At 32.4% G+C, this 16,450-nt stretch overlaps 2 protein-coding genes across 2 annotated transcripts in view; one reads left to right on the plus strand and one right to left on the minus strand.

Moving 5' to 3' along the window:
* Window positions 1–6,216, plus strand: part of LOC100375377 (H(+)/Cl(-) exchange transporter 7-like) — a 137,171-nt gene extending 130,955 nt beyond the window's left edge. The window contains exons 22-24 of the mRNA XM_085492937.1: window positions 2,991–3,074; window positions 4,786–4,866; window positions 5,780–6,216. Coding sequence (XP_085349063.1) covers window positions 2,991–3,074; window positions 4,786–4,866; window positions 5,780–5,881 — 267 coding nt within the window. The 3' untranslated portion in view covers window positions 5,882–6,216. The remainder of the gene's footprint in view (window positions 1–2,990; window positions 3,075–4,785; window positions 4,867–5,779) is intronic.
* A 6,712-nt stretch (window positions 6,217–12,928) lies between these two features.
* On the minus strand, window positions 12,929–16,360 carry LOC146731584 (apoptosis inducing factor BLCAP-like). The gene has a single exon (XM_085493082.1). It carries the CDS (start codon window positions 16,235–16,237, stop codon window positions 15,998–16,000), a length of 240 nt encoding a protein of 79 aa, XP_085349208.1. The 5' UTR covers window positions 16,238–16,360; the 3' UTR covers window positions 12,929–15,997.
* Between the last annotated feature and the right edge of the window lie 90 nt (window positions 16,361–16,450).

Raw genomic sequence — 16,450 nt, forward strand, 5'->3', positions numbered from 1 at the left:
TTTGCAGTTTACCATTCATAATGAACTTTGATTGGCTGTTGACTATTCATAATCATAATTAACTCTCATTGGTTATTACATTCTGATTGGCTGTTCACCTTTTATATTGATCTCTCATTGGATGTTCACCATTTACAATAAACTCCGATTGGCTGTGCATTATTATATGCATAATGAACTTTGCTTGTTCAACATTAATAATAAATTATGATTGGCTGCTTCCCAGTCATATTTAACTCTGGTCTGATTGGTTGTTCACCATTCACAATAAACTCAGCTTGACTCCTCACATTTTATATCAAACTGTCATCGACTTTTCATCATTCATAATGAACTCTGATTGACTGTTTATCATTCATAATGAACTCTGATTGACTGTTTATCATTCATAATGAACTCTGATTGACTGTTTATCATTCATAATGAATTCTGATTGACTGTTTATCATTCATAATGAACTCTGATTGACTGTTTATCATTCATAATGAACTCTGATTGACTGTTTATCATTCATAATGAACTCTGATTGACTGTTTATCATTCATAATGAACTCTGATTGACTGTTTATCATTCATAATGAATTCTGATTGACTGTTTATCATTCATAATGAACTCTGATTGACTGTTTATCATTCATAATGAACTCTGATTGACTGTTTATCATTCATAATGAATTTTGATTGACTGTTTATTATTCATAATGAACTCAGATTGACTGTTTATCATTCATAATGAACTTTGATTGACTGTTTATCATTCATAATGAATTCTGATTGACTGTTTATCATTCATAATGAATTCTGATTGGCTGCTTATCATTCATAATGAATTGAATGCTCACCATACACAACAAACTCTGACTGGATTTTATATTTTGCTCTCATGGTTATTCTTTGTATTTCAGTGCGGAGGTCCTTTTTTGTCTTCCCATGAAGAGTGGTGTCATTCTCTGAAAGTTAGTCGATATACTATGCACGCATCAACAGTTAAATGTACCTCAACATCTTGAAAAGAAAAGTTTATTTTGAAAACAAAGACAAGGATTTAGCTATAAATCTGCTTTTTCAGATTATTAACAGAGATTTATTTGGACTATAATGTGAAATATTTGATTGTCTGAGTTGTGAGAAACGTAACTTTTCAATGATTTTCAATGATGTCTCAATGTTGGCAAACATTTTCACAGCTAATTTGATTTGTTGTACTTTTGCATCATGTTCCAAAACGATTCACCTGCATTCAAAAATGAATTTGGCGTTCAATACCAATCCCTAAAAGCAAATGGCCGCAGAGTTGTTATTAAGATTGAGAGCGTCGTAGGACTTGTTTTTACCTCCCAAATATTTGTTCATTCAATCTCGTCATTTTGTCCGCTGTCCAAATACCCAGGTATCAAGATTACATAGATGTAGATGAATAGAACAGTTAACACGATGATGGGAAAAATGGAACATTATTTGAGTACCAAAAACAAGTCTTGTCCTTCTCTCAGTTTTTTCAACATTTCGGCGGCCATTTTGTATCTATGATCTATTCATACATATTCATGACATCAAATATTTCACCTTAGAAATGAACTCGGAGTGAGGCAATATACAGAATAAACTATTAATAATATTATTTTTATTTACACACCATAAAAAATATTGTAAATTTTTTTTATTCAAGATGTGCCATGAATGTGCATGTTTGTAGTAGACTGTGATGTGCTTGTCATAGCACTCGGTAATAACTGTCCAACTTTCAAACACTCTCATGTGCTCAATGCCAACATATTAGTGCCACCCATGTGACTGAAACACCACAACTGGTTTGTATTTGCATCCTATACATGTAAAGAGTAGTGGTCCCAACCACGCTATTTAAATGCATTTTTACTCATATTCATTTATTTTGCTATGCGTAGATTTTGACATGTATAATGCATGCATGCATGCATCAGGAATGAACCGAGCCATTCAAATATCCATTCCCATACCATACTAAGAGTAGTATTAATTGATTCCCCATGATTGCTGCCTAATTACTTGTCCATATTGTTCATAATATAGCAAAAGCCTGTAATTGAGTGCATGACTGTCTTTTAATTGTCCAATGGTATGAACAAATGGAAACGACCTCATTATATACTGTATTGACTTTGTGTTTGTATTTTATGTGATAGAATTGTTCATATTATTAGTAGTGATAAAGTGTGCACATCTCAGGGGTTGAAGTTAAAAATTAAATGTGCCTGTCTGTTGTATAGGTTTAAGAAATGTGCATGCCCCAATGGATGATGTAATTGTCCTAAGCAAGATAAATTACAACGTATTATTTGAAATGACATTTTCATCTTTGCTTCATCATTATTTTTTAGATTTTTTTAGAAGTCTGAAAGCATTTTTTGTTTGTTTATCAACAACTTGGGGCTATTCCATTGGTTCAGTTACTAAAAACTTGATTGATTTGTTCACATTTCTATATTTACCTGTCCGACATAAAATCTGCTTTTCTGGGACAGATGCACTGGCCTTAATTTCAACCCCCTTCTGTATTAATCATTCATTGCAGATTTATTCACCATATGTAAATTTAAGTAGAAGACAATTTATCAATGGAAATACCCTGAATTTATTCATTTTGCAATAAATTGTACCTCCAGTCAATTTACGGTCATTGACACCAGCCTATATGGTTACCGTCAAATTTGTTGTATCACAAAATGTTGTTTGTTTGTTAACTTAAAGAGTATTTTTGATATTTGATATCCTGATTTACTGAAAAGGTCAATACTATGGTTACACACAATAGAATGAAAAGAAAAATAGCTCCATGATTGCCACAATAAAGCAATGAATACTGTCGTGTGTTTTCAGACTAGCAATCACAAAATTTATGAGTGTGCTTCTGTTATAAATATGACAAATTCAACAGAAGCTATTATGTGAATTATATATATTCATAAGGCAGGCAAAGTATAGTCATCTACTCTTTTATTTCTTGTTAGGATATTGTTATCACACCTGAAGAAAGAGAGATGGTTATTGTTCTGACTCCATTCATGAATCCATCTCCTTACTCAGTAGTAGAGGTGAGTAGTGCAATTAGATAACTAATAACATTATAGATTTATAGACCAAGTATGAGTGCACAGTCTGAGTGTTATGTGGTCATGGCTGGCTGTGGGTTGGTAGGGATCAAGGAAGGGTGATAGCCAGTATGAGCAGGACTGTATAAGTTGACAGGTATAAGTAGATAGGTATAGGGCTGTATTTGAGCAGTACTGGCGTAAAAGAACAGGATGTCAGCACGATTGGTATAAAATGGATTGGGTGTAAGGTGTAATAGGACTGGGTTTAAATGAAACAAGTGTGGGCAGGGCTGTATTAATTGAATGTGGGTTGGACTAGTATGAATGGGCTGTAATGATGTAAATGAAATAGGTGAGATTGAAATTGATTGGGGTTGGAAATTGATTGGGGGTGGACTGGTTTGAATGGAATGGGTATGTGCATGACTGGTTTAAGGTATTTTTGCTGAAGGGATGATCCGTGAAAATAAAATCCAGCGAATATACTTTTTTTCCTATATTTCACATTAAACTCATGAAAAATCAGTGAAAATAAATTCCAAGCAAAGCGCCCAAAAAGCCTTTTTAGCGAAAATTAATTCCAGCGAAAATAAAGTATTCCATGGTATATTTAACTTTTTACAAAATGATAATACATTTAAATTTGTAACTGTTACAGCCATTTTAATTGTGAGCATTAGCAAACTTCTTACTGAGTGAATTGTTATGCAAATTAGCAATTATCTCAGCTTCTTTTAGTGCACATCCCTGAACTTTAAAAAAAAAATAGCTCCTAGACGCTTTGACCTTTTGTTTTGAAATTTTCACAAATGATTGACAATGTGCTTATCTTCAAAACGCTTTCGGGCATTGCTTTTTGTTTGAACAGTGTTACAACAATTGTACAGACAACTAGCCTGCGTGTTAATTTATGCATAAACTTGAAGTAGTGAAATTTGAGCTGCTGCCCTGCAAAATTGACAACTGGTAGACAGTTTTCAAGACGGCACTTTCTTCATAGTAAACAGATGTACCCGTAAACCCGTAAACTAATTTTTTTCAAATCACTTTTGACCAAAACAGCACATTTTTGTGCATATTTCAAACTACATTGTCCATAAACAGAAAATACTAACAAAATTTTAAAATTCATACAATAAGCTTTTCAAAAATATATAGTTTTGTGGACAAGGGAGGTCATCTTGGTTTCCTAATTTACTAATTGAAATACATCAGGTAAACTGCATCTCTAGACTACCTTAAATGAAATAGGTACTGGTAGGACTGGTGTAAATGAAATGGGTGTGGGCAGGACTGGTGCAAATGAAATGGGTGAGGGCAGGACTGGTGTAAATGAAATGGGTGTGGGCAGGACTAGTGTAAATGAAATGGGTATGGGCAGGACTGGTGTAAAATGAAATAGTTGAGATTGAAATTGGGTGGGGATTGACTGGTGCAAATGGAATGGGTGTGGGAAGAAGTGGTGTAAATGAAGTGGGTGTGGGCAGGACTGGTGTATTGAGTGAGCTTCTAATTGGGTACAGGCTGGACTGGTGTGCATAGAATGGGTGAGGGTAGAACTGGTGTAAATATACTGGGTATGTGCAGGACTGGTGTAACTGAACTGGGTGTTAATGTATTGGTCACATTGGTAGGACTGAAGATTGCTTATAGTTTGTTTTTATACTAATTTATAGTGAAAATATTTTACTGGAATTGTGATTTATTTCAGACTGCCAGTTTGCCGAGAATATTCCGTTTATTTAGAGCTCTTGGTTTATCATACTTAATAGTAACTGACTCTGAGAACAAGGTATGGATGGGAAAGAATCATTGCTTGCCTTTAACCAAAGCATATCTTACTAGACATGTTGGTGTTTATAAATATGTATATATATATATATATATATATATATATATATATATATATATATATATATATATATATATATATATGATGTAAACACTGTCAATTATTGAATTTTCAACACTTGGAGGGTGTTGTGATCTATTTTGAGGATGTTGTGACACACAAATCTGGTTGTATTTTGGCTGCTGTAACATATCTTTATTATTTCTAACTGTCAAAATTTGGACTGATTCCGATAAAATTAAAGTTGTGTACACATTTAGTTTGATATAATTGCATGATGGCTGTGAGTGAGAAGTGGATGGTACATGTAATATTGTACATGTAATATTTGAATGAACACAAATATTCATATTTTAATTTAGCAGTGGTGTCATTACTTTTATCAAAGCACACAGTAAAAATTGAATATGGACTGCAATTTGACAAGATAAAATGTTGTTTAGAATATCCAACACATTTTTTACACGAGAAATTTTTGTTACTGGCTGTTTAAGTCGAAATGAAAAACAGTTATTGAATCATGAACTTCAAATTCTAAGTATTTTGAGAGATTTCCAATTCAAAATGGCTGCCGCTGTAAGGCTTAATTCTTAATGGGGGAAATCATAGAGTCATTTCCATCTGATGAAACGAAATTGATCACGTCATTGCTAGTTTTATCCTTAAGGAATACTTGACAAATGACATACTGTAAACCACTTGGTTTTTTTTGCTGGAGATTTTCATAACTGGCTCTATAAATTTGTCTCTTGCGAATTAAAAACGGTTTACGGTATTTGATCACACTGTCAAGGACTACGTGGTATTTTAGATAAAATTTGAAATGTAAAGGAGATATTTTATTTTTTACCAGTGTATTGGTATGGTAACACGCAAAGACCTTGCTCGCTACAGTCTCAATGTCAGATGGAATTGCAGTGTATCGCTGGACGAACTTGAAGTAAGAAGAAGCTGATTTCATAACATGATGGGTGTGAATACTAATCGTGACGGTGGATGGCGTGCACGGATGTGGTGGCACCAAGACAATGGTAAAAAAGCGGTAATACACAGAAAATGCACTCTGTTGATTGGTCAGGCGTGATGTTTGGTGGAGGTGATGCTTACCCACTATGTCACATGCCTGGGTTGGTAACGTCAATGCTTCCATTGCTGTGGCCTAGACATCACTCCGTGAGGTCTGAGATCACTACGAACAAACAAAAACAAGGAGTGTATTAAACCACTAATAATTGAAAATACAAAGCTGAAGATGTTGATTCGAAAAAGCAAATTTATCAAAAATAAAAATACTGTCATGAGATTACATTGAGATTTTGATTACTGTCTTGAGATTATGATTACACCATCTTGTTTTGAAGAAAAAGAAATGAGCTGGCTTTGACAGAATTTGTCACAACTACTTTGCAATATCATTTACACTATGCAGAGGCTGAATATATCAATATATTCATACATTATTGATTCATTGTATAATGACTCAGAAGTCGCACATTTTTTTCTGTTTGCAGTAACAATTAGTACAAAAAGTTGTGAAAAACTACATAGTATGTTGTGTTCCTTCTCAAATATTCATACTTACTTATTCTGCTTGATTCCTATTTTATACTACCAGTAGTTATTTTACTCTAACATTATGAATAATAGTCTAGAAATGTAACAGTTGTCCTTTTTTTTCAAATACCCACAATGCATCTGTTCTATAAAAAGTATTTTCTGCAAAGCAAGCATGGTAGTGGAACAAAATTAACATTTTCGGAAAATTTATCCGAAAACATCTGCAAAAGAAAACTAGAGCCTCTCTCCAAACATTTCACCAATTGTTTCCCAAATGGCCAAATGTTGGAACATAATGCTATGAGGGGACCTCCTTAGTATTAAAACTTGTTTAACCATACCTTTTTTTCTCATACTTGAAACCCATTTGATAGAATCTGTAAATTATTGAAAAGTGATGAAAATTCATCTTTCTACCCTCTCTGTCTGGCACAGAATATAGTGCTGTTTGAATCTGACGGCTTTTAATCTATTTTCCATGACCCTGAAAGTTCACACATCCTGGTACTTTCTTGGGAAAGAAATTCACTACCAATGAGAATATAAGGTTCAGAAGGTACATGTACCAGGATGTATGACCTTTAGGGGTCAGACAGTACCAGGACGCATGACCTTTAGGGGTTAGAAAGTACCAGGATGTATGACCTTTCGGGGTTAGAAAGTACCAGGATGTATGACCTTTCGGGGTTAGAAAGTACCAGGATGTGTGACCTTTAGGGGTTAGAAAGTACCAGGATGTATAACCTTTAGGGGTTATGCATACAGTTTGTTGATGATTATAAATTCTTTGAAAACTATATTTAAAAGATGAAACATCATATTAGTTTATTTCGTCAATAATAAACATTGAAAATAACTGAATTTGGTAACAAAAAACGTTGTTTGAAAATATAAAAAATACAACTTTTATTTATGGTGGCATAACAATTACAGTGTGTGATTAAATACATGTTTATTTGCAGTGGAGTAAAGACTTTACAACCTCTAGTGAATCATTCCCCCTCATTTTGCATAATAATGTCAGGTGACTTTGTATGGTAATATTACAGTAAATCAGGCTGCAGTGTCTTAGAACCATCATGTTTTCTAATTTTTTTAAAATGTCTTTAAAAATTTAACTAGAAATATCTGTGCCTTAGATGATGCTAGTTACATACCTTAGTGACACAGTCTTAATCTAGTACTCAAGGTGTTTGTTAGTTTGTTGCTTATTTCCTGAATGAGCGTGCTGTTGATTTTTGTAGTGTATAAATCATTTCGGATAATGGTATCTGTCACATGACAGGTATCTTTTGATCAGGGAATGTAAGATATAATCAAAAACTTTTTTTTGTGTGAAATTACAGCCATAGTACATTTCTATTAGAAGCACATTAATTTATTATTCAAAATTTATGGTAATCAAATATATCAAATTTCCATCTAAAAAATGAAATATAAAATACCAATAAAGAACATCATTTTGGTTAAAATTGGATAAAGAAAAAAATGTTCTGACACCTTTTCTATTTTATTCTGAAAATAAATTTATGATTTTTCATGAGAACTGAAATTTTTGTTAGATTTTTCTAAAATTTTGACATGAAAAACAAAAAAAAAAAGCTTCGCCACCAGAACCATGACCATTTTTTAGGTGAGCCTAATAGAATGAATACAGTACTGTATTTGTAGCACATGCAGTGTGAATAGATTAAGTCCTCATAATTAAGTTATAGATTGCCTTTTTTGGTTGTTGTGCTTCTAATAGTGAAAATATGATATATTGGTGCCAAACAGTTATGTACATGAGGGATGTACTTAGAACATAATTTTAAATTTTGATGAAGAATTGGACACTGTCATGTCAGTGCTTTCTATTTAAACTGCTGTGAATTTGTATGTGATATTTGTAAATTACTGTTAAAACAGAATTGGTTTAGTTCTGTTGTTTATTAATACAGATTTTACAGTCGTCATTGCCAATCCCACTACTTCCCACACCTGCCCCAGGCATTCACGATCTCATTGTCTGCACATAACGTGTGCGAAAATTAAATTTGTGTCTGGTCTACCCATGATGCCTTGCATTTCAGTGTTCTCTAGGATCGACCTATTCTTAAAATTCTTGGGTAGACCTAGTTGGGGTAATCAAACCAATAGTGGTAGTGATTGGCTAGTGATGACATAAACTTTTCATTTGTTGGTTAAATTATTAAAATAATATTTGATTGCATTAAATTATTATCTTAATTCATGAATAAAACAAACTATTGTAGCTTAATTTTTATACAAAATAATATCTGCATAATTTAAAAAAAAAAATTATAGATGATGCAAATAAAAATTGATGACAAATTGTCGTGTAGATATAGTGTTTACTCTGAACATATGTAGTCTGATCTGCCCACAGTAAATTAAATCAACTGATTAATTAGCAGGAGATACGAAAACCAGTTAAATCTAACTCAAACGAGTTAAATCAAAGGGAGTCGTCTACCCATGAGCCTTTGCGTTCTTAGCGTATGGTGTCATCATCGCTTGGGACTCAATTTCTGTGCGCAGATGACAACCCTCCCGCTTTAATATAAAAAAAGCATGGTTCAGAAGCTTGGGCATCTTACTTGAAATAAAATAAACAAACCTTTCTCGTTTTTGTAAAAAAAAAATTGTCCTATTGTACTAAAGTGTGAATATGTCAAATAGTATACGGTTTATTTTGTATATTTTTTTGTTATTTTCTCCTGGAGTTTGTCTGTATATAGTGTGTTCATTATATTTAGTTTAAGTTCTGTACATGAACATTTTAAATCCAGCTTCTCATGTTACAAGAGCACATTTTTAAAACCTGGATCACTTGTATACTGCCCTCTAGTGGCTGTAACACTGCCCTCTGGTGTCAGTGAAAACAATATATATTGTGATATGTGGTATAAATGTAGATAAGGAAAGTGAATATTTTAATCACTACTTGTAATTTGTATAAAGAATCAAAAGACAGAAATTTAAAAGAGAATATTTTACTTTCACAGACAATATAGTAAGTATCTACTTCTTTTTGCACAATTGTACATTTTTGTCAATATTTTGCAACTTATTCTAAATCGCTCTAATTTTGTTTGGAATGAATTGTCGTTGTGGATTTAATGAGTCTGGGAGAATCACAAAATATCATAGCTACAGATATTTCACTGATGTCTTTTGATGGAGTGGTGTTAACTTGGCGAAACTTTGTCCTCGCGATCATTCTCAAATTATAAAATAGCAAGCTATTTACAATATTTACTGAAGTTTATTACACCAAAGTCAGCAAATGCATGTTTATTTTTACAAATATCCTTGTAAATTAATGTCATTCAAATCACTGTCATGCAACAATAGACATTAAAGTTAGAACAATCTCTGTCCTGCACTAGTTCATACAAGTGTAACTGTCATTATAGTTTATAAATACTGTGAAATAATTTATTTTAGCTGGAATAAATTTTCGCTGAAAAGACTTTTTGGGTGTTTTGTATGAAATTTATTTTCACTGATTTTTGACGAGTTGAATGTAAAATATAGGAAAAAAGGTATATTCACTGGATTTTCACTGAATCATTCCTTCAGCTAAAATTAAGTCCAAGCGAAAAATTAAATATTTTACAGTATTTAGGTTTATAAATCTATTTATAACACACATGCTATAGCTGACTTCAGTGTATTAAACCCAGTAATAAAAAAATTTTCAATAAACTATGTGATTAACAAGACATTATCTATCTAAAATAAAAATATGGAGGAAAAAAATGATTTATTTTGCCTTGGACACCTGGGATGTGTGATTAATTCAATATCTCATTAGAAATTCAGGTTGCTTGATAAAAAAAAAAAAAACATTAAATTATTCTGGGAATTGTTATTCTAAGAATATTTCCAATATTTGGGGCAACAAATGTATGTTTTAGAAAAAAATGTATTTTTTCAAAAAGATGCAGAAATTTGGAAAAATATGAGTTTATTATTATGATGATCAATTTCTAATCAATTAATCATTAAAATAAAATATGTATAATTTGTTTCCAAAAATCAAAATTCATATTTTGTTATTTTTTATTTATTGATAGTTGTCGCCTATAAAATAATATTTTACCGGGGTAACTAATTTTTCGCAGATGATGCTGAAGACAATATCGTATTCAGTGTTTTTGGTATAATAATGGAAAATTATTTCAGAGAAAAATATTCAAAAAGTACTTCTAATTCTTTGCTCTGAACTACTGTAAACAGCTGTTTCTGGCTGTAGTCTTTCAAATTTTCACAGGTTCACGGTGAAAACATTATGTTTTACAACGTTTGTGAAAGTTGAAATTGTAAAGTGATAGTATATTTAATGTGTTAATAATATCTGTGTTTATTTCCTGTACTTAAGAGTAGAAAAATAGATGAATAATTAGTGTGCTTAAATAATAACACAAATTAATATTGTTACGTTAGGCAGCTGTGAAACTAGGTTAGAAAGTAAACCGGTTCAAACCGGTAGTAAGCAAAATATTGTTTAACATACAGTAAGAAGTTATTTTAAAATGGCTAACAATTATGTAATTTTATTTATTTAAAAAAAAAAGATGTAATATCTACATTTACAAAGTTGTACTTTTTGCGTGAAATACAAATAAATAATGATTAAATGGGACTTTATTGTTGTCTTTTTGTGAATGGTTTCCATGACAATGGAAACAGTTGTATGGTGAAAATGTAAATACATTACAAAAATAAATAGAAACATTACATAATGTATAACTAAAATAAAAATACAATTATAGAAATGTTAGTATTTTATTGATTATTTTTAATTTTGGCCAGTACATTATTCCAATTGCGCATAAAGTAGTTTAGTCTTTCATTTCTCTGGTTTGTTGTGATATTACGTTCTTTAAACTATTTTTTTATTTTTCTTACTTTACTTTTCTTACCGTATATAAGTCACTTATTTTTTAATATTCTTATTTTGGGCTATTTATAAAACTAGATTTGTGGCAAAGTTATAACATTGTAGTCTCCACAGCTGAATGCTCAATGAAATCTATGTATGACATGCGAATTAGAATGGTGACGACATTTCAAGAGGGATTTGTGCTTATTATAAATGTGCGATTTTAGGCCAACACAAAGTACAAGGTCTACTGTGTTTTTACAAAGACGAACAAGGCATGCGTTAGAGGGCGCCATTTATGACCTCCAGCCAAAAGGATTGCGGTTCTAGACATCTCTCCAAATTCATTGTTATGTATCAACAGCAAGTTCTGATTGGTTCACACGTACACTAACACTGAATGGCTGTAATATACCAGCAGTCCTGGGGTAAAATGCTGAGTACAGTGCCATCTTGAGAGGCTCAGATATTAACGAGAAACAGAATTTAGCCTAAGCTGAAATAAAGTGTCTTAATTTTATATAAAATATTCTCCTCTCAGTATTAGCTGAGCCTAATCAATCTATCCTACCGATTGGAGCTAATGTTTGATCGTAGATCCTCCAGTAGAGGGTACTGGAGGGTCTATAATTGGATGAAATATATTTTCTAATTGTACACAATGAAAAAAAAAATCAAACTTAATAATCACCTGTAGAGGGTGCTCTGTGTTATGAACAGGACTAGTAATATTTACTGAATTATTATGATTTATAAGTTAGAGGGCACACTGCAATCTGAAAATCATAGATGCTGAAATATCAGAAATATACTCAAGTGTCACATCAACTGCCTCTAGAGGGCGGTAAATAGCATTGGGATTTGGCCATCAAGTTCCCATGTTTTGTTCCATTGTCAATACCCTGCATATTGTATACAAGAGAGTAAGAGTAGATGAAAAACTATATTTTTTTTTAAATATATTTTTCCTATTCCCAGTGATCTGTTTGTACATTTCAAAGTTTGGGGAAAACATAAGCAACTTTCCAGCTAACTATAGAGGGAGACATACAAACTGAAACCAATTAACACACTTCGACCCACAGGATAAGATAAAGTTTTGCTTTCACTAGCGGAATGTGACTTTGATGTAGATAGCTACTTTATTCCTAAAATTTGGATCAATAAAAATGATTTTTGCCTTATTGATATTCACAACTGCTTCCAATCATGCAAATGACCCAACTAGTAATTCACTGACTCCTCTTTGACACAACAGAAAATCATATATTGATATAGTGATCTTGAAAAAGTTTTTCCACATTTGGATTTTAAAAGGAGGATGTTCTTTATAGTGATCAATAGAGGGCAATATTTGCAACAAGTTTCAGAATTAAAAACTTTTTTTTCTCATCACAACTTCCTCAAGTGAGGGATGTCATATTTATTTCATTCTGTCAAATTAGGCCAAATTTCAAAAAATAAATTTCAAAGCAACTAATCGAGAGGCAGCCATGAGAAATGCAGAAAAACATTCAGCCACCATCGCAAGAAATAAACAAGCTTGTACAAATATTCATTTATGATTTCTGAGAAAAACTCATTTTAATGAAATAAAGCAAACTATTCAATGCAGGACTTGAACATTAACCCTTTTCAACACTTTTAGTTTCCACCAAATATTTTACACTAAAATTGCCACTGATTTGTCCAAATACTAACGTACTACAAACATTAACACGCGACTGCTGAAAGCCTCAACAGATACTGTAAAATACTTTATTTTAGCTGGAATTAATTTTCGCTGAAAAGACCTTTGGAGTCTTTTGGTATGGAATTTATTTTCACTGATTTTTGATGAGTTGAATGTAAAATATAGGAAAAAGGGTATATTCGCTGGATTTTATTTTTACTTAATTATTTCTTCAGCAAAAACAGCGAAAAATTAATTTCAAACGAAAATAAATTCTTTTACAGTAGTTATTACACTTTGTTGATATCTATTAAAAAAAATTTACTCCAGCAGGTAATATGTTACAGTTAATACATGATATTCACAGCTTGGGGTAAAAAGAGCTTTTGCTTCTCATACATTTGTTTTGCCATCTAGTACACCAGTAGGTACATAAACGATTGGATTGGGGAAATGTTTTTATTCTATTTCAGATGTTTTGTCTATCAAAATAAACCTTTAATGCATGTACATGTATTCAAAAAGATTTATTTAGTAAAATGTTGAATGATTCTCATATCTTGTTGTGGTAATGAATACTGTAAAGTTAATTTTTGCTGAAGACATTTTGGGTGTTCCGTAACAAATTTATTGTCACTGATTTTTGGCAAGTTGAATGTAAGATATGGAAAGGTATATTCGCTGGATTTTCTTTTTACTAAATCATCCTTTCAGCGAAAATAGCAAAAATGAAGTATTTTACAGTAATCATAATACATGTACAACAAAAACAATCAAAACTGCATCACTACATATTTATTTATTTTTATTTTCCCTGGCAGGTGAAGCAAAATCTAAATTTTTGGCCATATTGTTGCATGTACTATCATTTTATTTTAGTACGTCTTGAAAAAAAAAAACCAGTTTACAACAGATTTTTATACAATCATCGAAGTATGGGTTATAGCTGGCCAGAGTTCGAGTACCGGGTATTAACCTTTTCACCACCAAACTTCCTCGCCCAATATATTCTGCACTTTTTGTTTATATTCATCAATATTCCTGGAAATGAACCCTAATTTTGGAGTCAACAGACAAAATTTGAGTCAGAAATATTAGGAATACAAGAAAGAAGTGCAGACAAATTTGGGCGAGAAAGTCCAATGGTGAAAAGGTTAAAGTCGTGAGAGCAAGGAGATATAAATTGTATTTTTGAATACACATATGAACTGTAAAATTAGTAAATTATTTTTCAAATGGCAAAATTTGGTAGTATTTGCTCTCAGTTTCAGGTAAGAGTTCCTTAGGGCCCCCCTCACCCATAGCTCTAACCCTAACCCTGTCTCTCCAGTACCCCTCCTCCACCCTCTCATCAATTGTATATACCACTTATTACTAGTACTGTAAAATGACTAATTTTCGCTGGGTTTAAATTTCGCTGATTTACCATTTCAGTGAGTTTTAAATTCACGGTTTTTATCATTTAGATAATTTGTTCTATGCTAAATTTTACATATTCACTGGGTTTTAATTCAGCACATTTTCCAATCAGCCAAATAAGCTAAATTAAAACCCAGTGAATAATTAACCCCTTTACAGTATTTGGAGGGTCATATTCAATTACAGTGGGGGGGGGGCTGGAGTGGGGGGGTAGGATTCAGGTTAGGGGGTGAGAGGGCAGTTTCACATCAGCATATAAAATATAAAACAAATTCTTAACTAAGAATGAATTCAAGCGTTATTATGCTGAACAGACACATGTAGATTCAACAACAATGATTCACAAAGACAGATATAAACAAATGATTGAACAACAAATATCAGTCTAGATTTCAAGGTTTTTGCTTGTTCGCAAAATGCTCAAAATTAAAACGTGCCAATATTTAATGATTCTACAACACCAAACATAGACTCGTTAACACTAAAGACAGCATTAGACTGCTAATTACTGTATGTCAGCCTCTGGAAATCAAGAGGTGTCTTGTTTAATAATATAGTTTGAACAGTAGGTAAGCTTGCTTTCGAATGAAAGTACTGTAGAATACTTTATTTTCGCTCGGAATTTATTTTCGCTATTTTCACTGAAGGAATGATTCCGTGAAAATAAAATCCAGCGAATATACTTTTTTTTCTATATTCCACATTAAACTCATCAAAAATCAGTGAAAATAAATTCCACACAAAACGCCCATAAAGTCTTTTCAGCGAAAATTTAATTTCAGCAAAAATAAAGTATTCCACAGTAATTGATCACTCATGAGTCATTCCATCTCAATATTTACTCATAAACAAATATACAGTGAAAACTGTCCAAACCAAACCCTGTAAGACACACAGCAAACGGTGACAAGTTTTCACCAGTATTAAAAGCATGCTGTATTACACATCAACTTTTGAACAATTTTCTTAGCCATACAAAGAAAGGAATACTATTTGGTTTAGACTGTTTTCACTGTACTGTTAAACATCTAGTAGCAAAAGCAAGTAAACAGCTCGCATATTTTTTTTTCAATCGTATTACAATATTAAATTTTTTTTTTCCTGCACAAAGTTCATACACAATAAATGACAAATTAAGGTCTGCAAATATTGACAAAGTTTTTATAGTTTATGTGACTATTTCCTTCTAGTACAGGGAGAAGACTATGAATAAGATATAAACAAAATTTCTAGTTCCAATTTGCTTCATCTACTTGTGTACTCTTCCATAACATATTGTCATTGGTGGTCGATGAAATTCTCAGTACTTTAATTTGCATGGTTACCTTGGCAACAAGCATCATCTTCTACAAATTGTCTTATAATTCAATGAAATGGCAGCTATTCCATAATGCGATACGTTCAAAATTATACTTCGAAATGTTCGACGTCATATTTCCCAGAATGACGGACTATGTATTGCGGTTACATCATTCGTGGTTCATTTAGTTCGTATTTACAAAGTGTCACAGCGCGGCAAATTCGTCTAGCAGTTAGCCATTTCCATTACATGGCGACTCACACTCAAAGAAAATGCAGTTTCCGAGACAACTATAGCATAAGAGGAAGACAGCAGCGATGAAAACAGCGCTGCAAATAGTACATGGCTTTCTCTCCAAAAAAAAGCTTGTTAGATAGAGAGCCATAAACATGGCGTGATTATGCAGCAACGCAGGACTTATTGCTGGTTTTGGTATCAACAGAATCGGTAGAAGCCACTGTAAACAATACATCTTGAGGCCGGTTTCTCCTGTCGAGCAAATACGTGAATTCAAGTTCAATCCCTGAGAAAAAAACGTTACCTACGTCAACAATGTTGGATTTTCCTGTCCGCACGCCATTTTTGATATCGAGCGATTAACTAACATACAATTTGTAGCTCCGAATTCCAAAACACATTGTCGCTCATACATTTTTAAGTTTGACAACTTTTCGAAAGAATTACC

The sequence above is a fragment of the Saccoglossus kowalevskii genome, chromosome 18, assembly GCF_978046115.1.
Source record: "Saccoglossus kowalevskii chromosome 18, keSacKowa6.1, whole genome shotgun sequence".
Taxonomy (NCBI): domain Eukaryota; kingdom Metazoa; phylum Hemichordata; class Enteropneusta; family Harrimaniidae; genus Saccoglossus; species Saccoglossus kowalevskii.